The 22,098-nt window shown below is 40.6% G+C and overlaps 1 protein-coding gene across 7 annotated transcripts in view; it reads right to left on the bottom strand.

Moving 5' to 3' along the window:
• Nucleotides 1-22,098, bottom strand: part of LOC146643153 (uncharacterized) — a 73,131-nt gene that overhangs the window by 20,399 nt on the left and 30,634 nt on the right. For 5 of the 7 annotated variants that reach the window (XM_085396189.1, XM_085396190.1, XM_085396191.1 and 2 more), the window contains exon 2: nt 19,703-19,740. The exons of 1 other annotated variant lie outside the window; for it this stretch is intronic. In XM_085396189.1, coding sequence (XP_085252315.1) covers nt 19,703-19,740 — 38 coding nt within the window. Of the gene's footprint in view, nt 1-10,836; nt 11,094-19,702; nt 19,741-22,098 lie in introns of all 7 variants that reach the window. One more of the 7 variants, XM_085396193.1, reaches the window with a different exon arrangement.

Below are 22,098 nucleotides of genomic sequence, written 5' to 3'. Positions count from 1 at the left end.
GATTCACATTTATTTTGAAGGTCAGAAAGGACTAAAGCTCAAAAGGTCATTTTAGTTTTTTATTTTCTGGATGTCAGGACCATATGTGGTTGGACTCTGGCTATATTTCTAGAGAACTGGAAGGTTGCTGAGTGCAAATGTAATCTTTGAATGTGAATTTGTGTTAAATGGGAATTTTTGTCTACATAGACAGTAACACATAGGTGATTTTCTTTGATTTATCACAGTTTATTGCTGTAATACCACAAACAGATTGGATGTAATTGCCAACTTGACTCTATTAAAATGCCAGCTGATCTTCATCTTCATCTCATGGCAACATTTGTAGCGGATTTTAGTGATAGTGTTGCTCGACAATCTCATTTTGCAGCAAAAAGATAAATAAATAGCTGAAGTGAGATAACTGTATCTTATTGGATACAACAGATATTGACAAAGTTTAACTTTAATATCTGAATTTGCTTTCAAGATCAGATTCCTGTTAACCTCAAATCCACGACGAACTGTTGCAGATTAATATTTTCCTTAAACCAGTCTGCTCGGTCCGGACTGTGTTTGTGAAACATACGCTGGAACCCACAAACTGAACTACATGGCTCTTTATGTGAGTCATACAGTGTATGTGTGAACATTACTACAACAGTCTAATCTCACAAGACTTAAAAGGCTTTATTTTAATCAGCTGAGTCAGACTTTAGAGAGGAACAAGTAGACGAGCGGGAGGAGAAAGTGCAATTGCGTGTGAGTGTGGCGCTGTGAATGCGATCAGCTGCACTCACCCTCTTCGCTTATACACGCTGCATTGAATGTTTAGGTAACCAATGGAACCCACCGAGGAGTGACACTGTTGCTGGGGGCAACAGCAAATCTGATGGGTGGCCAGACCAAAGTGCCATGTCCTCACATGCACACACACGGATGCAATCATGCACATTCATCACACTGTACAGCAGACACAAAGAGTGAAAGAGGAACACGTTGAAACTGTGGTTGCTCCGGAGGATTCAAGTCGACAGCTGTCAAAAGGATTTTTTTCTTTTCCTTTTTTTTATTTGTTTTTACGTCAGACTCTTTGTCACGGTGCCCCGAAGAGTTTCTCCACTGGCACTCCGAGCTTGTTATCGCAGTTGTACCGTTCAAAGCCACATATCAGACCGCAGGAGAGGTGAAACGGAAAATGCCCTAAACTTTATGTCAAAGTAAATGCCAAACTTTATCTTCTGCTCCCCACACTGCAGCCGCCGCTGCATCAACACAGGTTTTTAACGTTTACATTAAACATAAACTAGAATTTATATGATTCATGGAAAGAGTAGCTGGTTATGCTGCACACTGATCCTTGTATTATTTTCACACAGCACAGAAATTTTACACGTAGATGTTCACAGAGTTTTTAAATATAGATATTTGAAATGTAAATATGTATCCTCATCATCTAGATCATCCAGGTACTCTGACAATTGGGTCTATAATGATCTACTAATGGCATCTGATGCAGGAAATTGTTCCGTGATCATTTTGCTAGATCTTAGCGCAGCCTTCGATACCATCGACCACAAAATCCTACTCAACAGGCTGAAGGTTCTGGCTGGTGTATCTGGCACTGCCTTAGACTGGTTTTCTTCCTACTTATCAGACAGGACTTTTTCTGTTAGGACTGATAGGTTCTCCTCTAACACTGCTGCCCTAACCTGCGGGGTTCCACAGGGTTCAGTTTTGGGTCCATTATTATTTTCTTTTTATATGCTTCCTTTAGCTGGCATTATTCAGTCTTTTAGTGACCTGTCTTATCATTTCTATGCCGATGACATTCAGCTGTATATGTCCTTTAAGCCTCATCAGCTGTCCACCCTAGTCCAGGCTTTAACTCAAATCTCTGATTGGCTTTCTAACAGTTACCTTGTTTTAAACATGAATAAGACAGAGACCATGATCATAGCTCCTCCTGATCTATATTCTAAAATCAGTCAGGTTCTTGCCCCTTTCTGTTCTTCTGCTAAGCCAAATATTCAAAGTCTTGGAGTAATATTTGACTCTTCTCTGGGCCTTGACTCACACGTGAAATCTCTGTCTCGTTCCTGTTTCTTTCATTTAAGGAACATTTCTAAACTGCGACATATGGTCTCCTTAGCTGAACTGGAAAAAATTGTCCATGCATTTGTGTCATCGCGTTTAGATTATTGTAATTCCCTGTTTACCAGTTTGGATAAATCATCTCTTTCTCGCCTCCAAGCTATACAAAACGCAGCAGCCAAAACAAACTACAAAACTAACTCGCTCTAGCAAGCGAACTCACATCACTCCTATTTTATGTTCTTTACATTGGCTCCCAATAGATTTTAGAATTCGTTTTAAAATTATTGTTTTAACGTACAGAGCACTAAATGCATACATTTGACTGCTCAGTACTCGTGTAATAATGTAACAACAACACATGTTTTAGGATATTTTGCATCATTTGAAAGTCCTATTAAACACCATCTTACTACTTACATGAATAAATTGTGCTGCCTCTCCTCTAATTTCAGTGGAATTAGTGCTCCATACCAATCAAGGATAGACTACACTCATCATGGAACTTAACATCTTAAAATCAGCCAAGTCATTGATTACAAAAAACAGGATGGTCATTAACCTGGATAAGTCGTTTAAGAGGTTAACTACACGCCTGTAAGCTTCCTGACTGTATCTTTGATAGTTATGACGTTGTTGTCTTGACAATATCTGTCAACAGAAATTAACATAGCCACCATCTGCGGTAGTTCTCGCTGCAGTAGTTGTCAACAGGATTGTATTCTGCCACAGCGAGACACAGACAGACTCACAAGGTGAAAACGATACCCCCCATCCTGCCAGTGTCAGTAATATGGCTGGTGGACACTCATATTTGAAGATGGCAATAAAAAGGAATAAAAATGGAAAGCAGTGCACCAGCGGTAATAAAATATTAAAGCGCCCGGCCTCTACTTTATTCATGCTTTAATCAGCAGCTGCTGCGCACAGAAACTCTTTAGCTCTACATCTCCATGAATGAGTGTGAATGTGACTCTCACTTGGTTTTAAGCCCTTACTGCTCTGATTAACATTTTTCATCTGGTGTCAAATACTGACGACGGTTAGCAAATTGAAACCACGGGCGAGCAGAAACAGAATTACTACTGGCTCCTTTCACTTCCTCAGCAGATCTATATTCACATCAGATGTTTATTTTCATGACAGGAGAATGAGGAATAAGAATAATCCTTTTCTAACAAAGCAGCTTCTGAGACGGCAGAGGGATTTAACAAAGACGGTCGTGTTAGCGGGTGATTCATTCAGATGCAAGCACACCTTGCTCAGTGTTAGATGTGAGCAATAAATATGCTAATAAGTTACATTTGTTAACCTTCCCGTTGATTAGAAACTCATTTTCCTGGACAAACATGTTAGTTTGGGGTGTTAATCACTAAAACTTTGCGTAAAGCCAACACAGCTGACAGATTACACCGATCTAATTGAATAATGCTTCGTTTAATCTCAAATGCTAATGAACGCGCTCGGCAGTGCGTCGCTCACAGAGCCGAGGCAACAAAGAAGGTATCATATCGCTGTAATCACTGTGTTAGTGTATTAGAGTATTAGCCAGATGAGAATATACACGAAAACAGCAAAATATCTGCGGTTTCTGTTTAGGAAATATTCGGTTAATAGTTGATTCAGTGATGGGACGCGCTGATCCAACTGACTCTACCTCTCCATGCTGAATACTAACCTGACATCACTTTCACTCTCTGAGACTGAAAATCTTATTATTTCATAACCTTGTAAAATAAAATGTAGCAGAAAGTGAAGCAAATAGATGGGCTTCATAATCAGTTTATAGTCAAAGACAGTTGAACATCTGCTGGACTCACAACTCAACTAAATGTCATACACTAAACAGAAATAAATTAAAAAAAAACCTGTCATCTGGTATTTTACACCTGTGTCGTTTTTACATGGATTCCAGCTAAATGATCACTTTGAGTATAAGTATCATTATTTTGGTCTTTTCAGTATCTTATCAGTATTTTTAGTCTTTTTAACCATATCTCGACACAAACAGTACTAGTGACTGACTGACCCAGTTTAGCCCCCAAAATAATGTTAGTGGACATAATGAATAAGTCTTTATTTAATCTCAAACAGTAATAAACACACTCAGCAACAAGAAGCTTACAAATTCAAGGCAAAGAAGAAGATATCGTCTAATTGTAATCTTAATAAATGTATGACTAACACTCATGAGAGAATACGTTCAACAGCAGCATGAACCGCTTCTGTTTTAGGAAATGTTTTGTTAGCGGCTAATGTATTCAGTGTTAAAGGCCCATTGAGTCACTTATGACCTCTGTCAGCTTCTGTTTGCGTCCTGCAGGAAATCATGCAACTGTGAAAAAAGCCATCTCCTCTTTAACTGAAGCACATGCCCATATTAGTACAACAATGCAAACTCAAGCTATAAGACTTTGCACCCACGTTGATAATTCACAATTATCTGTCCTCTAAGCTTAAAGCCAATCAGCGATTCATAGATGCTTTCAGTATTTACGCTTTTATAACTTTCTTTATCCTTTAATGTGCTATTTGCTGGTACTCGTAACTCCTAAAAATGAGAGCCGGGCTTATCTTTAGCCTAAACTGCTGGTTAATCTTTGAGCATCCTGCTCCAGATCTCCTCCCCGCAGCGCTAAACACACTTAGTTATTCTTCCTGAATCACAGTTCATTTGTAAAATTATTATTTCCCATCCTGCTTCTGCTCTCTGTAGACTACATCTGGGTTCTTATGGGACAATTATACCTAGTGCAAACAGCTCCGTACCGTTTATACCAGCTATGAGGGCACGAGTACTCACTGAGTATTGAACTGAATACTAGTTGTCACCACGCAGACAAAACCTCTACATCAGTACACACACATATGAGGTGTAACTGGTTCTTTACACTCAGTGAGACCTACTGACCGTAGGACCAGCTGACAAATATCTGCTAAGAAAATGTTTACGCTCATCTTTTATTGGTTTGGGGTGGAGCCTTACTCGCGGATAAGGAAGATATGGCTTTTCAAAACTGAGAAACCCAAAGTTACCCCTCAGATCTGCAGTGTAGCGTGTTAATAAAAAAATTAATGAAGCTCTTTTCAAGAGGTCAGACAGGAAGAAAGAAATACAAGTCTTATTCTCAAATTCTGGGCCTTTGAATAAGTTACTGCTTTCACAATAAGGTTATTAGTTAGAAATCACCGGTCTTCAGTATTTGCCAAACAATTCTAGGCATTTACACCAATGAGCAACACCAACAAAGTACTGAGTGGTGATGTGACCACACTGTTTATCTTGTGATAAAGTTGTGTTCTGCCTGCAAATGTAGGTAGGAAAAACAGCTGAGAAATGGCTCAGAGAACATGACCTTATCGTGGTTAGGGAGTTTGGAGCCTTGTTTGTAAAGTCTTTATCTTACACTTTAGTTACTTGTACTCGTGTTCTTTCAGAGTTTTTCTTAATCAGCCAGTTTCTTATCTGCACCTCGGCCTATATTCTCCCAAATTTCCCTTTGTTCTCTGGTGCATCGTGTGTTTCCCAGCTGTCAACCTTTAATTACTTATAAATAGAGCAGGGCGATATGACCAAAAATATTTATCACGATATACATTTAAAAATTTGCGATAACGATATAACTGACAATATAATTGACACCAGACAAAATACTTTACAACTCCACAACTTTATTAGTGCAAAAAAAACCCATCAATGTATTTTCACTTAAACAAGCAGCTGTTTTTTATGTGCATTAAAGTTATATAAAAATGTAACAGTGCAAATTCCTCGCTGACAGTTTAACCAAAAGGCATTTCAGTGGAAACTGGCCGACACATCCTCAGCATAACCATGTATAATATGCACAAAACTTAAAAAGAGGTTATACACACACAATACGGTAATATTATGTTTAAGCGCAGTATGTATCACTCCGCCTACGATAGCCGTAATGCTCGGACAATCCATCAAGCGGTGCGGCTTCGTAGCTCAGCAAAGTCGTACTGAAACATTTGACAGATTTTCGAGCGCCGTGCACATAAAATCGTTTCCAGGTCAGTAAACACAACCAGAGTTCATACATAAGGCACACGGGATTATAAGGGGCTCTGTCGACTTTCAGAAAAATCAAAGGATTGATTTTAAGTGCGCCGTATTTTCCAAACAATACGGTAATAACGACAGCCCGCTAGCATGCGCTACCAAAAATAGTGCTTTGTTGTGTATCTGACGGACGAAAGCTAAACCAGTTCCACACCAGTGAAGCTGCAGCATTTTTACAAACCAGTTTTGGTTCATCCGTTTCATTTTACGAAGCTTACTGGAAAAACGACTTAAACTTGTTGGTTAAATCTTTGACTTTAGTTAAAAAGAAAAAGGCTGCTTTTTTTGTTTCCTTTATGGGAGATTTTGATTTAGTGAGTTAATAACCTGTTAAATTATGTGACCCCATCTTTATATTTTATTTTCACTATGTATGAAAGTTGCTAATATGTAAGAAATATCTGTTCTCTGAATCTGTAATATATGGTGCATTTTGTTTGTATGTTTATATTACTAATAAAAAAATAAAATAAAAAAAGTTTCATTTTATGATCCGCTTTCGCTCTTCTCATTCTGCGTCGCCGCAATGTGCGTATGTAAACAAAGGCACTGCGCATGCGCTTTTTACCCATATTCTATCGCGATATTTCATTTTCCTATCGTTGCCCAAAATTACACCGGTATTACCGTGAACGGTATGATATAGCCCAGCCCTACTTATAAACCTGTTTTTCTTTATTAACCTCACGACTTCCATCTTCCTGATTGCCTGACTCTTTTTGCTTCGTCATTTTGACCGAAAGTTTTGGACTTTGTTGACTTTTTACTTCAGGCATCTGCATGTACGGCCTCTTCTCCGTACATTCCCAAACAGGAGGATCCTCTGAATCTAATTCTGGTGTCTCGACATCAGAAAGCACAGAACAGTCCTGGAGGCCGCAGCCTCACCTGTACCATCATAGTCAGGTGGTGTTAGGGATGTAGTTTTCTGATCTAAAGGCATGTTGTACTTGTAGGCAGAGGAGTCCTGTGCACTGACTGCTAATGTCAGCATAGCTTAACTTACATGCTGACTTGGCATAGTTGCAATTGTCACACCATGACCATCTGCATTTAGTGTGATGACGTGCTGACATTTGCTAATTAACACTAAACACAATGTTTGATGGTGCTAGATGAGTTTTCATCTTGAGGAGGGCATTTAACTTTATTTTATAACAATCTATCCAGTTGTTGTTAAGACATTTCACTCAAATTTGAATACGGCTGATGTTTAAATCTATGCAACAACTGGTTCACTTTCAGTCTGAATGTCTCACATGTAACAGAAGAAAGCAGGAGCCTTGAAATCTTAAAGTATTAGCCTCTGAATTATTCAAGGTTCAAGGTCGGACAATCTAATTAATAACTGTGAGTATAAGTTTGAACTATAAATTTACAATAATCAAAGTCACAGATACATGTGTTAGAAAATACTCTGGTAAAAGCTGAAGTACTGACTCACATTAAAGTGAAAAAGTTCAGACATATACTCAAAGTACAAAAGTAAACGGCAGTTCTTTGGAGGTCACTTCTACCAGCTATTTGTGTGCGAGGCTAACTGAACCTCATGTTGTATAAATAGAATAATACATCTTTCTCCATCTCTGAGAGTGAACTGTGCACTGACCTTTCATTTGTCTCCCTGGGAAATACAGAAACTGCACAGAAACAGTTTGTGTGTTTGCTGATATCTGCTGGAAAGTTGCCTTTTTAATTACCTGCCACTTAGAAAATGTTACTACATTTACACTTGCCGAAGCACTGCAACCAAAACTGATTGACATCTACACCTTGGCCTGCGTATAGTGGCCCGAGTGTAGTGCAATAAATGATGCATAAATGATATGTTTGTGGCCTCTTTCATTTTACATCAGTAGCATTGATAACGGAGTATAATATCATTCTTTCCAACTGCTTTGACATAATTAATAACTCCGCTCAGATGTGTTGAACCTAAAGTAATGAAGCTGTTTTGAAGAGAAATATTTTGATATTTGTGCTCAAATGTAGGGAGTACAAGTTAAAGAAAAACAGTTATCCTTCTTTCTTTCTTTTACTGCCCTTTGAACTTCTCAGCTATTAACGATTTGCCTTTTCTCATTTAACTTGATCCATGACTCACTATGATGCTTTTACTTGGGAGGGACAGAAAAAATATTTTAAATAATACAGTTGAGGATGTAATTAAAACTTTGGATGGCATTTGGGTTAAAGGGGTTAAAGCAGCTCAGTGGGTGCATAACAGTGAGTCACAAACAGAACCTAATGGTGCATAATTAAATCCGGAGATCGGGCTTGTACTACGTGTCATTTCAAAATCAGAGCCGTGGGATCATCTTTCTAAAAGACGAGCTAATCTTCTTTAATTCTGGTTTCAAATGATGTGAAAATGCAGTTTCAGAAGCTTTTTTTCGGTTTTACATTCCAATGGGAAACATTACAGTCGGTACAGATCTTCCAGCAGTTTTCAAGAAACTTGTTTTAAATCACAAACTAATGAAGACAAAATAGGTCCTGTGACTGCAGCTGAAACTCCGTCTGATCTGTTTGTGTTTTCCATCCTCTGACTCAGATTCTGGAAGGCTTATATCCTCGGAGGAGATCTGGTCAGAGCACTCGGTATTGATCAGACAGGCTGATGTTTCAACTAATGCGCCTTTCACCGAGCCTAATGCTGCAGGGATGTTTTCTGCACTTTTGTATTTAATGTGCAATGTGAGTCCAGCATGATGAGCTCATTCCTTTGATTTTCATGTTCACTGGTTTGTGCTGTAAAGTTTTAGTTTATCTATGATCCTAACCTCACCTGTAGCCACAAGCTGTGGGTTTCACTGATACATGCACTTAAAATGAGTGACTGTCTGAGCTTTCACTCGGAGATTGGGTGAGAAGCTCAGAGTAGAGCTTTATTTAGATTTATTTTATCTTAGATTTATTGCATTCTCATTAAACCTCCACCTGTGGTCAAAGGAATGAGGCAAGTTGTGTAAAGCCTTGAGTGCTAAGATAGAATAGAAATATGCTATATAAGAACCAGTCCATTTACCATTTCAGACATGTCCAACTGGGAGGAGACACCAGGAAATGCTGAAGAGCCGTGCTGTAATAGCCGTGCCTGCACATGTTTGAACCCAAAAATCCAGCTTGTTTGGCTACAGTGATCAGATGCCATGCTTGGGTAGAGTTAAATAAATCGCGCCCTGGTCTGCTTGAAAAGCTGGACCTCAGATGTACTCAGGTACATCACACAGTGTGATCACTGTCCTCCCTCCAGCATGGATCCCCAATGCTGCCTCCATGAAACTCACTTTAACCTGTGACACAGGGCAGTGTGTCACTGCTTCCCCAATTAAGTCCCAAAATGCATACAATTGTGAAGAGAACTGTGCAAGAGCACATCTCAAAAGAGAGAATGTGAGAGAGAGGCTGAGATGCTGAGACAAACTCTCGGGCCCAGATCAGTGAGATCAGTTAGAGCAGTGTGAGTACAGGGAAATTTAGAGGAGGGGCAACTGTGTTTGAGCACAGTATACAGTGAATCAGTGCTTAGTGCGAGCACTAATGTCTGGCTTGGAAACACCCCTTTATTTCCCCAGAAGGAGGAGGGGGCTGGTGAGAAGGAGGTGTGGGCACCTGACCCAGATAAGCAGCAGATGATGGATGGATAATTAAGAACAGAGTAGATCAGATCAGCAGTGCCACTGGCTCATCTAATAGGGTAAGAATTATGAGTTCAGTTGGGCACCTTTTATAAAAAAGGACTTCAAATGCTTTTCTGACCGCAGCATCCTGAGTGACAGCTACAGCTACCTCAGGTGCCACTAATTAAACGTGATGGACAGAAAACCTCCTCTGGGCTACTGTTTGGAAGCACTAAACATTTTGACCATTTTGGTCATTGCTTATCAAAGGATGGTATGATATTAATAACTTGTTCACCACGCTCTAACTGGCAGAGTTTTATCATCTGTTTTACAGTAAATGGTACCAAGTATTTGTTTTTAAATTGAAAGTGTTTAAGACCATGAATTAATCTGAGAAGTGTTTAGTGAGGTGAAATGAAATGTAGGCTCATTTTTCCATACAACTGCAACCAGACGCAGTCTCCCCCTGCAAACCGCTAGAAGGAATTCAAGCTATAGACATTTCTGCATTAGCTTTGCTGCAGGCCTGTTCCTTTTCTCATTTTTCGCTTTATACATGCTCCCCTCGTCTCTTAGTCCCTTCAACCAGAGCAGGGCATAGGAGACGGGGGAGGAGTTACAAGGAGAAAGGAGCCGAGGAGACAGGCTTTTAACTATGAGACAGACTTGCTTTGGAGCTCATTTTATTGCCATATCAATAAATTATGACATTTAGCACAGCTGCATTATCTGCTCTGCTTTGTTACAGCCTACATCTGTATTTATTGATGTCTGATGTCATACGAGCGTAACAGTGTTCATGACAGCTTTTATATTTAGTGCTGCTTTTAATTAAATTTACAGCGCCGTCTGAAAAGATACATTTTTTTTTAAATCACACAAACGTTCAAGAGCAGAAAGTTTCATCATGGATGTGACCACCTTAAATAACTGAAACATCTTATCAAACGAAGGACTAACTGCTCATAGATCGCGCCGAGTGCCGCTGTTTGGATAATCCAAAGATTTTGCAGGCGTCTTCTAGAGGTAATAAATCTGCAAAGAATATACCTGTGTATCTTCGATCCTCTGTCCTCCAGATGCATTTTAGGAATTGGGACATCCTTGAACATGTGGGGTGATTGTGGCTCAAGAGTTGGGAGTTCGCCTTGTAATCGGAAGGTTGCCGGTTCGAGCCCCGGCTTGGACAGTCTCGATCTTTGTGTCCTTGGGCAAGACACTTCACCCGCTGCCTACTGGTGGTGGTCAGAGGGCCCGGTGGCGCCAGTGTCCGGCAGCCTCACCTCTGTCAGTGCGCCTCAGGGTGGCTGTGGATACAATGTAGCTGCCATCACCAGTGTGTGAATGTGTGCGTGAATGGGTGGATGACTGGATATGTAAAGCGCTTTGGGGTCCTTAGGGACTAGTAAAGCACTATATAAATACAGGCCATTTATGTAGACAAGTTCAAGATGTACTGAGATTATTTTTGATCAGAAGCAGAAGGGAGGAGGACAGAGGAGACTAGGAGGCAGAAAATAAAGCAATGAGAACATTCTGTTAACTTCCAAATTTCTATTTAGATCAAGCCATGAGATCATTGTCGATGTTTCGATCTTCACGGCCTGAATTCTTCTGTTTTACTTGCATTTGAATCTAGTTGAATAGGATTTATTCTGTCTGTCAGTCTGTAGCGTTTGGTTTGTCGCACTTGGTCAAGAACTCCCTGTTTCTGAGTCTGAATCATCTCTCCGAGCTCCTCATCTCTCTCCACCTGCTGGCCTCTGTGCAGGCCAATAAATTACACAGAGGAGTCGTGTTTATGGAGGTAAACAACTCAAAGGCTGCTGCGGGATCAGAGCTCAATGCAAACAGCACTTGATCAAAACTGAATTCTGTTTCTGATGCCGTGACCGCTGAATAACAACTATGCCTTGCAATGCCAATGTTCCAGGTGCTTCTCACGGTGGCAGGCGGGTGCAACCCATGCATTTATACACGCTGATGTAACAGGCTTGCAGGATGCATTTCTATCACAGCCATGTTGTTGGCTGGTCTGATGTATTCCTGCATAAAACCAGTGTTTTTGTGCTCGTTCTTGATGTTCTGTTGACAGCAACAGGAAATAATGTTTTTTTTTATTTTATTTTAAAACAACAAGCAAAGTTATTTTAAGCAATTTAGGAAACTACTTTGAATTTTTATGTAAATGTCCATTGTGTAAGTTTCCTTTAATAGTGGCTCAGTAGTTTATGGTTTACACATTCACCTAGTATGTAAAAGATCTCTGGTTCAATCCCAGAAGGCGACACAAGTCTTTTGTGGCGTTTTTCAGGAAGAGCATCTGGTTTATAAAACAGCTCCATGCTGTGGTGACCCATGGTGAAAAAGGGAGCAGGTTAATGTAGCTTGCTTTATTGAAATTTCCTTTTACACCAGTGGCTATGTGATGCACACAGATACAGACTTCTGCAACCTTTGTGGAGATTTAACCTTCTCCTGCCATGTTAACTGCTCTTTAATTCTCACTTTTTAAAAAGAAATAAATTTCACTGATATGTCAGGATAAAAAAAAGACAAGAAATGTGGAGTAAACTGAGTGTGGCATCTATTTAATGGATTTATCATAAAGTTATGTGAACATCTATGTTCATGTTACTGAATATGTTATGTTCTAGTGGCTCTGAGTTTGTTTTACATGCAGCTTCTGATTTCTTGTTTTATTTTAGCTCCTCTTTCCTGTCCAGTCCGTCTCCGTCTCGTCTCCGTGTTTGTTCACCTCCAGTCTCCACAGTCGTGCCCCCGTGTCTGTCTGGTCTCTCTGTGTTCTGTCACCGTGACCGTCTGTGTTCCCCGTCTTGTCTAGTTAATACATCTGCAGTCCTGGTCCCATGTCCATCTCAGTGTTTCATCAGTCTGTCTGTTTAGTCAAGTGTCAGGGTGCTCGGTCTGTGACCCAGCATTTTGAGCTTATTTTGTATTTTTGATTTCTTAGGTTATATTTGAATATGTTAAGTTCTTATGTTACTTTTAATTAAGGTTTAGTATAATCTATGTTATCATCAAGGTCCATTTAGTTTTGAGTTTTTGTCTGTTTTGTCCTCTATGTTTAACTTTTAGTTTTGCCCGTGCTTTCATCTCCCTTATCTGTTCTCATATGTCTCTCCTCATGTTTCGTGTCTCCCCAGTTTGTCACGTGTCTCATGTCTGTGTGTTCTATGTTGTCAAGCTCTTGTTGTCATGTCCCATTATGTTTCCTGTTTTATTTTGAAGAGTCCTGCTGTGGCATCATGTTCATTTGTGTCAGCTGTGTTTCCCCAGGTGTTTCCACTTCCCTCATTATCCTTTTGTGTATTTAAGTCCTCTGTCTCGCTCTGTTCATTGTCAGGAGATCTGTTTAGCTCATCTGAAGCCTTGGTTTTCTCAGGTTCGTGGTTTATGTTTGTATGTAGAGTTTTCCATGTCTAGCTTTAGCTTTCCCAGTTTAGGTTATAATTTAGTTTTCACCATTGTCATTTTTTTTCTACGTCTTTCTGCTTTTGGGTACGCTCCTCAAACACACCAACCAACCCAGCTGTGACAGTCAAGTCCACGTGTCTGAGTCTCAGTGTGCGTTACATCGGCTGTATCCCAATTCAGGGTCTTTTAAGGCCGATTACGTCACAGCGGCGCAACGAAGGCTGTCCCAATTCAAAGGCTGCTCGAAATGCGGCCTCAAATGCGTCCTTCATTTCCCTGAATTTTAAGGACGTGGCGGTGTAGACTTCGTGGCCCAACATATCCCAGAATGCATAGCGCAGCGGTGGGTGTGGATAATTTTGCCAAAAAAAAAATGGCGGATGAGGAGCGCCCGAAGAGTAAACTTTAAGTAAGTACTGAATATCATGTCACTTATGTGCAAATGTTTAATAATGAAGAACATTAAAACATTCCTGTTGGCCACATGTCGGCAACGTCACTAATGTGACATTAGTGACGTTTGTACTAACTTGGCTTTTAAAGCCTTTAAAATACGCCGTTCAATAGCTGAGCTTAATCTCACAGAGAATGATCAAAGCTCATGTAGAAACAAACAAACAAAAGATTTTCTCCTTCATTTCTGTCAAACACAGCTGTATGAAACGTCTCCAGCTGTTAGTATCATGGTTGCTAGGCAACCTGGGCAGCGCAACGGGGGATAGACCGTCCCATTTCACAAGCCTCGCACTTCCGGCCTTCTGGCGGTCTTTAAGTATGCGGCCCTTGAGGATCTTTAAGGCTGCAGACCCTGAATTGGGATACAGCCTTTATCCTGTTTTATTTTGTTAGTAGTCTGTCCTGTTAATCAGATTTAGTTCACCTGTGTTCCCTGGTGTGTTCCAACTCCCTGATTATCTCATGTGTGTACTTAAGCCTCTAGTTTTCTTCACTTTCTAGTTGCAGTCCCCCCTCATGCTCTAGTTAAATAAATCTGCCATTTCCCAGCCAATGAAGCTGTGCTTTGAGTTCACGTTTGTCACGATTCCTGCATTTGGGTCCACTTCCTGCCTGCTACACTGTCCCGTGACAGTTTCATACCAGAATGCTGATCGTATCCATGACTGTTCAGTTATATAAGTCTGAAAATGCTGGGAATGTTTTGTTGTAAAAGCTCAAAGCTTCTGTAAGTGTACATCACTTCAAACAGGGAGAAAGCAACAGGGAACAGGCTTTAAGGGTTAGAAAAGTTACCTGGACTAACTATTACTATAACAGCACTTAAAAGACAAAGTGACAGCAGCACATGCATAAAGCGTCAATCACTGATGGAACAACAAAAAGGACGGACGTCTCTGTTTTGTCTCCCTTTCTTACTCTTTCTGCTCCTCTCCATCTCTCCAGGGTCCACAGCTGAGAAGTGATACATGGCTCAGTAATAGCCTGAACCCAGGGGACAGCAGCTCTGTGGCCTTGGTAAGAGACTATCAACACTGGCACACCTTCACACCCGGTCACACACAGACAGTCACAAGAGTGCCGGCGTACACACAGGAGTACACATAGGTTTGACTAATAGTAGCTCCTGCAGGCTGTGACACCACCATTTTCTCCCAACAGAGCATCCCTTTTCCTTTTTCATGATGTTGTGACACGTGCAGGAGTTGAAATTAATATTCCTTTTGTCTGCTTTCCAAAGTCTCTGAAACAGCATTTAGACTGGGCACGTACGTCTGTGTAGCTTCTCACTCATCCGGGTCAGTCCTGAGAGCTTAGAAAGGAGAACACTTGCATTTACAGGACAAAGGACAGTCTTTTGAGGATGTCAGTGTTCACATTTTGGACAGAGAAGACAGATGACCTCCTTTACTCCTCTTTCACACCATCTATGTCCACTGTGAATGAGCATCATTGAACAGAGGCAGTGACTTAAAACATCTGTTATAAGCCACTGACAATGCAGTCTTGAAATCCCTTCCAAGGTGCTTCAATCACCACTTACACTTTGCCCAGGTGACCTCAACACATCACACGATGGGGTGGACGTCACCCCTGGAGATGGTCTAAACCTACACCTTTTTCACACCTTAGCTCATGTGATGAGTCACAGAATCAATAGTGGGTCATTGACATTAAGGATCACCTTAAACAAAGACAACCCGACTTGGAATAAAATACCCAGGACTCTCCACCATTTGTTTTTAGAACTGAAGAAGCCTCTACCACGAGAGATTACATCTTCTAAAACATAAGCAATCCCATTATTCTTTTTTAAATCCTCAAGACTACACTAGGGATGACTCAAAATGTTGGGGTGTCCCTTGTGTTTGATTGACCTGTCATTTAGACAAGGAACAGAAAACAGACTCCTCAACTTGTCTAAAAGACAGAAAAACCTTCAGAAGACATTTAAAAATGTTAAATCGATGAAGTTAAAAAATGTCCAAACAAATATTGGGTATTTTAGGGGCTATATGAAACTGTTAATCACATTCTCCGTTAACCAAATCGTGCTTTGAACATCGCAGAAATATGCAGCTTTTAGTGTCACCAGTGCACCGAGAGTCAGATTAGTTTCTAGAGTTTAGCAGTTTGTTCCATATCATACATCCTGATGCAGAAGAAACAGAACCTGGTTACATGTAGCGTTGGTTATATTTGACATGCAGCCTTTTTTTTTTTTTTTTTCAGTGTGGTGTGTTTTCTTTTCTTTTCTTTTTTTTCTTTCCCCACCTCTGCTCATTTATGACTTTCGTTAATGGAGACAGTGAGTGACACTACCCGGGGTGGAGCCATCTGTCAGGGATGCAGACTCAGGTAGTGGTCAGCGGCCATGTAACACCCAATAACTGCTATTTTACATTAATAAAATATGAGTAATACATTTAACGAGTACTATCGCTGGCACCGACCAGCAAAGGCTGCAGTCTTTAAATGACTAGTGGACATCCTCAGTCCACTAGTCGTTGCTGGTTCAGGTTCAGATGGCTCGTTTGGTCACTACACTGTAATGAAGCCCATTAGTTTTGGTCACACCTGTGGCTGTTTGGCAGTACACTGTATGCAATGATTACAGTATGTTTTCATTCACTAAAGTAAAGGAAGTGTTGGTATATGTTGCTTGTTTGCTGTAGAACAGGTGTAAGAGTAAGGTGGAGACATTCAGCTTCATCTTCTGGTGAGATTTTGTTCATGGCTCTTAGTTCCCTTAAGCCAAACTTAAGCAGACATCCATCCATCACTCACTATCTCCGCCTGCTTTTCATCCAACGTGGCTGGAGCCTTTCCCATCTACCACCGAGTGAGAGACGGGGCACGTCCAAGCTGCCAGGCCGTCACACAAGTGACACATGGAGACAGACAACTATTCACACCTCTGCCAATTTAGAGGCACTAATTAATCTGAACTACAGTCTGAGGCAGGAAGGTGGAGCACCAGCAGAGTCAGACTGAAAATGAAACCCAGAAAAGCCTCGGCTGTCTGGAGGTTTCAGACCCAGAACCATTTGTTTATAGGTCAGCAAAGCTGATCAATTAATAATAAAATACTGAGATGAATTCTGAAATTTAAATGACATGTCACGTGTGCCTCAGCCACTTGGTCACTCCACCTTTTTTAATGTTTCAGTGACTCTCTGAAGTCTGACTCACAGTGATGCTGCCAAACCAACACAGCAGACACACTACTGGGGCGTTTTTGCCTTGACTCTGGTTTTTAGCAGTAAAATTAATAATCAGTTGAATTGAGGGCAGATTACTGACTCAGCCAGATGAGACCATCCCACTGTCTGGCCATGAAAGAAATCCTTGGCAGGCTTGCATGTTTGTTAGAAAGAATCGTGTCCAGATGCACTGACCGACATATTAAAAGGCTTGTGCTCTTAATTAAAATGTTTATTCACTTATTTACAGCGATACACAAAACAGGATTATGGACATAAAAGAGTGTTTTTTGCTTTATTCAGCTTTCTTTAGTGCTCTGATTTTGTCTTGTGGTATATATACTGGGAGTCACAGATTTGGGTGTTTTATCCTAATCTGCTCACTGAGTCTGGCATCATTTTCAGGTCCAAATGCTTGTTGAGTTTTTAGAAACTTAGCTTAAAGACGAGCGACACATAAGCAGTGTAGATAAAAAGCTGGAGAGGCCAAAACAACACCTCAATAGTTTTTGGAGTGCTTGTGTTAAAAAAAGAAAGCACTGTAGAAGGTAGAGATGATGGGTCTTATCCAAACTAGCAGACTGGAAACGGGGTCGATTATTATCACCTAACAAGCTTTGAGCCTCTGGGCTCAGGCTGCGATGAAGGCTTCAGAGTTGAGGTAGGTTCACTTCTTACAGATTCATTTTCACATTTCAGCACCAACTCGGTACATTTGAGGATATAATTCAGGCTTCACAGAGCTCCCTGTGGTGCCACCAAACTCTTTTCTTACTTTTGATAATGCGGGGGAGGAGGATGCCCCAAAAAGGAGTGCTTTCCCTTTAACTCAGGTAAATTCCCATGTACTGAAACAGACTGTCTGAACACTTTACGCTCAATACACACACACACACACACACACACACACACACACACACAGGCTTGCAAATACAGTGCTGTAAGAAAGTATTTGCCCCGTTCTGAATTTCTTATTTGTTTGCATATTTCTCACACTTAGATGTTTCAGATCATCAAACAACTTTATGATAACCAGAGTAAAAATATAATGCAGTTTTTAAATGATGATTTCATTTATTAGGGCAAAAGCTACCAAATCTACCAGGTCCTATGTGAAAGTAATTGCTGCCTGTTGTTATATCTTGAATTAACTGCAATTAACCACATTTTTCAGAAACAAGACTTAAATTTCACCAGGTGCACCCCGGCCTGATTACTGTCAGTTTAATCAATAAATCACATAACTAGAACCTGTCTCACAAAGTGAAGTAGTCTAAAGATTACACTCTGCAGGGGATGCAAACAGCTGGAAATGGCCAACGGCCGAGTAGCCATTTCTGACTTATTTGATGTCTGCAGGCATAGTTGAGACTTCATCACAAAAAACAGAAGGCATACAGACATCCATCCGGACCCTGGTGCTGACTCTCTAATGAAATTTATACCACTGGGACCCAAGCACACCCTAGAAGTCTCAGAAAATATGATCCCAACTTTACTATCTCAAAAAGCAGCACATCATGTTACATCCACGAAAGAAACTAAGTAACTGACATATATCATCCTGAAATGGGTTACAAAGCCGTTTTTAATGCTTTAGCACTCCAGCAAACCACAGTAAGAACCATTATCCACAAACGGAGAAAATTTGGAACAGCAGTGAACCTTTCCAGGCTTCCCAAGCAGATTTACTCCAAGAGGGTCACAAAAGAAACCAGAACAAAACCTAAACAACTGCAGGTCTCACTCATTTAAGGTCAGAGTTCATGATTCGATAGTAACAAATAGACTGAGCATGAATAGTGTCCATGGGAGAGTTCAGAGGAGTAAACCACAGCTGGCCAAAAGGAAAACATGAAGAGTTCTGGTAAACTTTTCTGTGGACTGAAGGTTTGAGTCCTGTTACATCTGGTGTAGGATTAACACAGCATTTCATAAAAAGAACATAACAACATGGAGGCGGTAGTGTCATGGTCTGGGGCTGCTTTACGGCTTTCAGGACCTGGATGAATTTATGGAACCATTAATTTTGCTCTCTAACAGAAACATCTGAAGGAGAATGTCTGGCCATGAGTTTGTGCCCTGAAGCTCGATGGCACTCGTGCTATACAGCAGGACAGTGATGCAAAACACACCAACAAGTGGCCTAGACAAAGTCTGGTCTTAAATCTGATTTGGCGTGACCTTAAACAGGCTTTAAAATCCACAGTCTGCCTCAATTAAAGCAATTCTACAAAGAACTGTGTCAGAATTCATCCTGAGTGATGGGAAAGACTCATTGTCAGTTACTGCACTGCAGTCCGTACTGCCAAGGTTGAAACAACCAGTTTTTAGTTTTCGGGGGTAAGTTTGGATAACTTTGCAAAACTGCATTTTTTTTCATTTATCCAGCTTATTGTTGTCCAATATCAGAAGTTGTGTGATCTGAAACATTTAAGTGTGACTCATATGCCAAAAATGAAGAAATCAGGAAGAGGGCAAACATTTTTTTTTTGCAGCACCACGTATCTTTGGGGGCGGGTCTTTAACATTTCTAAGGGCTACACTGTGTAACAACAGGAGACAGTTCTGGATGAGTAACAGCGCTTCTTTCTCACCTCCATAATATTTGAGGGGCCAAAAATCAACACTCATGCTACCACTCTCACGCTGGAGAGCGCTCAGATGTAACAGGAGAGCTGAGGACGCCAGCACCAGAGTGTCTTTTGCATTCTGTCACAGAGGCTTTCAGCAAAATGGAAAAATAGATTGAGGTGTGCAGCAAATGGTGCAGGCATTAATTTTTTTTTTTTTTTTTATAAGAGATAATAGCACTTTACCTGATCCCCATCTTTCCGTACCGGCACGGCATCCGCTGCTGGAGAGGCAGAGAGGGAGAGAAAATGAGATGAATTTAAGATTTCATTATCAGGTGCTTCAGTAGTTACAGGTATGATGCCACATGCAGAAAACAGGAATCGGTTTAAGCTGTCTGTGATAGGAGAAGGTGAGACAGGAAGATACAGTGAGGGAGAAACACTGACAGCAAGAGGGAGAAGCAGATAACAGTATGTCACACTGAAGCCGCCTTCGGCCTGCTCGCTGTGGAGGAATGACAACGGCGTCCAGTATTTCTCTCTCACACACACTCGAGCACAAACACACCGAGCTAAAATTAGATTAATTATCCACGCCAAGCTTTGGCACGCAGAGGGCACAACGAGTGTGAGTCATAGAGGCCAGAGATGACTCTGAAATATCTGAGGGTGATAACAGTGGATGCTTATTATTGCCAGTAAAGTTAATAATTTAGTGCTAATAAAATAGAAAACAGGGACCACTGTTCTCTGGTGGAGCAGAGTAGAGAGACTGTGATGACAGCTGACTCACCACTCGTCTTGCTTTCCTTGATGACCTTGAGCATGACCTTAATGCTAAATTAAGTTATCCAATGAATCTGTCAGTGTAGCAGCTCATGCTAGCACTCTGTGTGAGAGCTAGCAACAAACGAAACAATGATGAGACACAACAGGCTGCCCTGCATTATTTTTGCTACATTACTGGATGTACTGTGCACCAGAGCAGCATTAATACCCCGGAGTACTGTGCAAAAGTCTTGAGCCACCCCTTCATTCTTAAATTTTTCTATAAAAATGGGAAATAGGTGCAATTATACACGGGAATACAGTGCATAAGGCAAAAGGACAGTTTTTTATGAGCTTGAAAATTAATAGTCTGAACTCTTTTCTGTTCATCTGGACTTAACGTTTTCAGTGGAAGAAAACATTAAGTCCAGATGAACAGAATCGACTTTCTGGGATTTCCTTACCTGGATGATTGAGCGTGCATCAAGACAAGATCTTTTAGATATGATTTCTTGTCATTTCAGGAATCATTTTCCAGGCTTCTTGAAGGACATCCAAAGCTGTCGGCTGCTTTTTAATGCACTGGCAGTGTGTTTGGGATCAGCGTCATGCTGAAAAATAAAGCTGTTGCCAGTCAGATGCTTTTCAGATTGTAATGCATGGTGGAAATCTGAGAAAAGAAATCTGATAGCGCTTTACTGTCATTCACAATGACAATAAATTGAATCAGAATTTTTACATTTGGATCAATCACTCTATAAAACCTGCTGCCACTGATTTTCCACCCAGTTCTTGTGTAGTTTACCTCGGCCTTTTCTCTCTGGTCTCCAGCCTTAAGAATGACATCTTGACAGTAACCATTTCTGATCATACTTCTGTGAACAGTAGAAGAGCTAAGTGCCTCTTTCAGATCCTGTGCTAAGTATTTTTCTCCCCCCCCCCCCCCCTTTTTTTTTTCTCTCTTAGACCTGCCAATTCCTCCTCCAGTTGTCCAGTTTACCCACATAGTTTTAACGACACACTGCGCACCATGCCAGGATATGCCAAGTTTTCAGCTGTCTGAGAATGAACTTGTTGGTGCAAACATACCATTTTATGATTGTCAAACTGTATTATCGTTGGCATTTTTTATATATTTAACTAAAGAAATGGGAAGAAATTGTGCTGTTTTAACAGGCTGCCATAACAAAATGCCAAAAGCTAAAACTTTAAATTGCTTCTTTGCTCCTTTGTGAAGTCTGTAGACATAACACTGATGTATGCCTTGAGATAGATTCCTTTTTGTGTGCTTAAATGACTCATAGGTCAGTGTCAAGTGGCCTAACAAAAAAACGAAAGCATTTCTCTGAAAATGGTCAAGTCCGAGGACTGGACTGAGGCTTCAAAGACTAACTGGAAGCAAAATATGATGAAAGGATGGCTCAAGACTTCTGCACAGTACTGCAGGTGCCTGAAGTTGTATATGTAGTGTGCCAGCTCAGAGATTACAGTAAGCAGGCAGTAGAAAATGCCACAGTAATTTGCATCCAATGGCAGATTTATACCAAGTGTCAACATTCTGCAGTAATGAATTATTTTTCTGTAAATCGAGGAGTGTTTACTACATTAAACTGCATGACTTTATTCAGATTTGGTGCTTGAATTAGACTTTTCCCACCAAATTTATTAATGTTTATTAATGCATTGCACTGTATATTAACGATGCCAGAGAAATGTTAAAGCATGTTACTGAAAACCAGGTAAAAAATGAGGCGCTTGTGTTACGCTTGTACTGCTCATCCATCTCATCAGCCATCGTGCTTGATTACATTTTCCCTGATATCGGTTTTCCATCACCTTTTATATGTTGATGAAACCTTTTTGCATTCCTG

The sequence above is a fragment of the Rhamphochromis longiceps genome, linkage group LG22 (assembly GCF_057381845.1).
Source record: "Rhamphochromis longiceps isolate RC_006_pf linkage group LG22, R_longiceps_female_GT1.1, whole genome shotgun sequence".
Taxonomy (NCBI): Eukaryota; Metazoa; Chordata; class Actinopteri; order Cichliformes; family Cichlidae; genus Rhamphochromis; species Rhamphochromis longiceps.
Note: the sequence above shows the minus strand (reverse complement) of the source record. Positions and strands in the feature narration are given on the sequence as shown.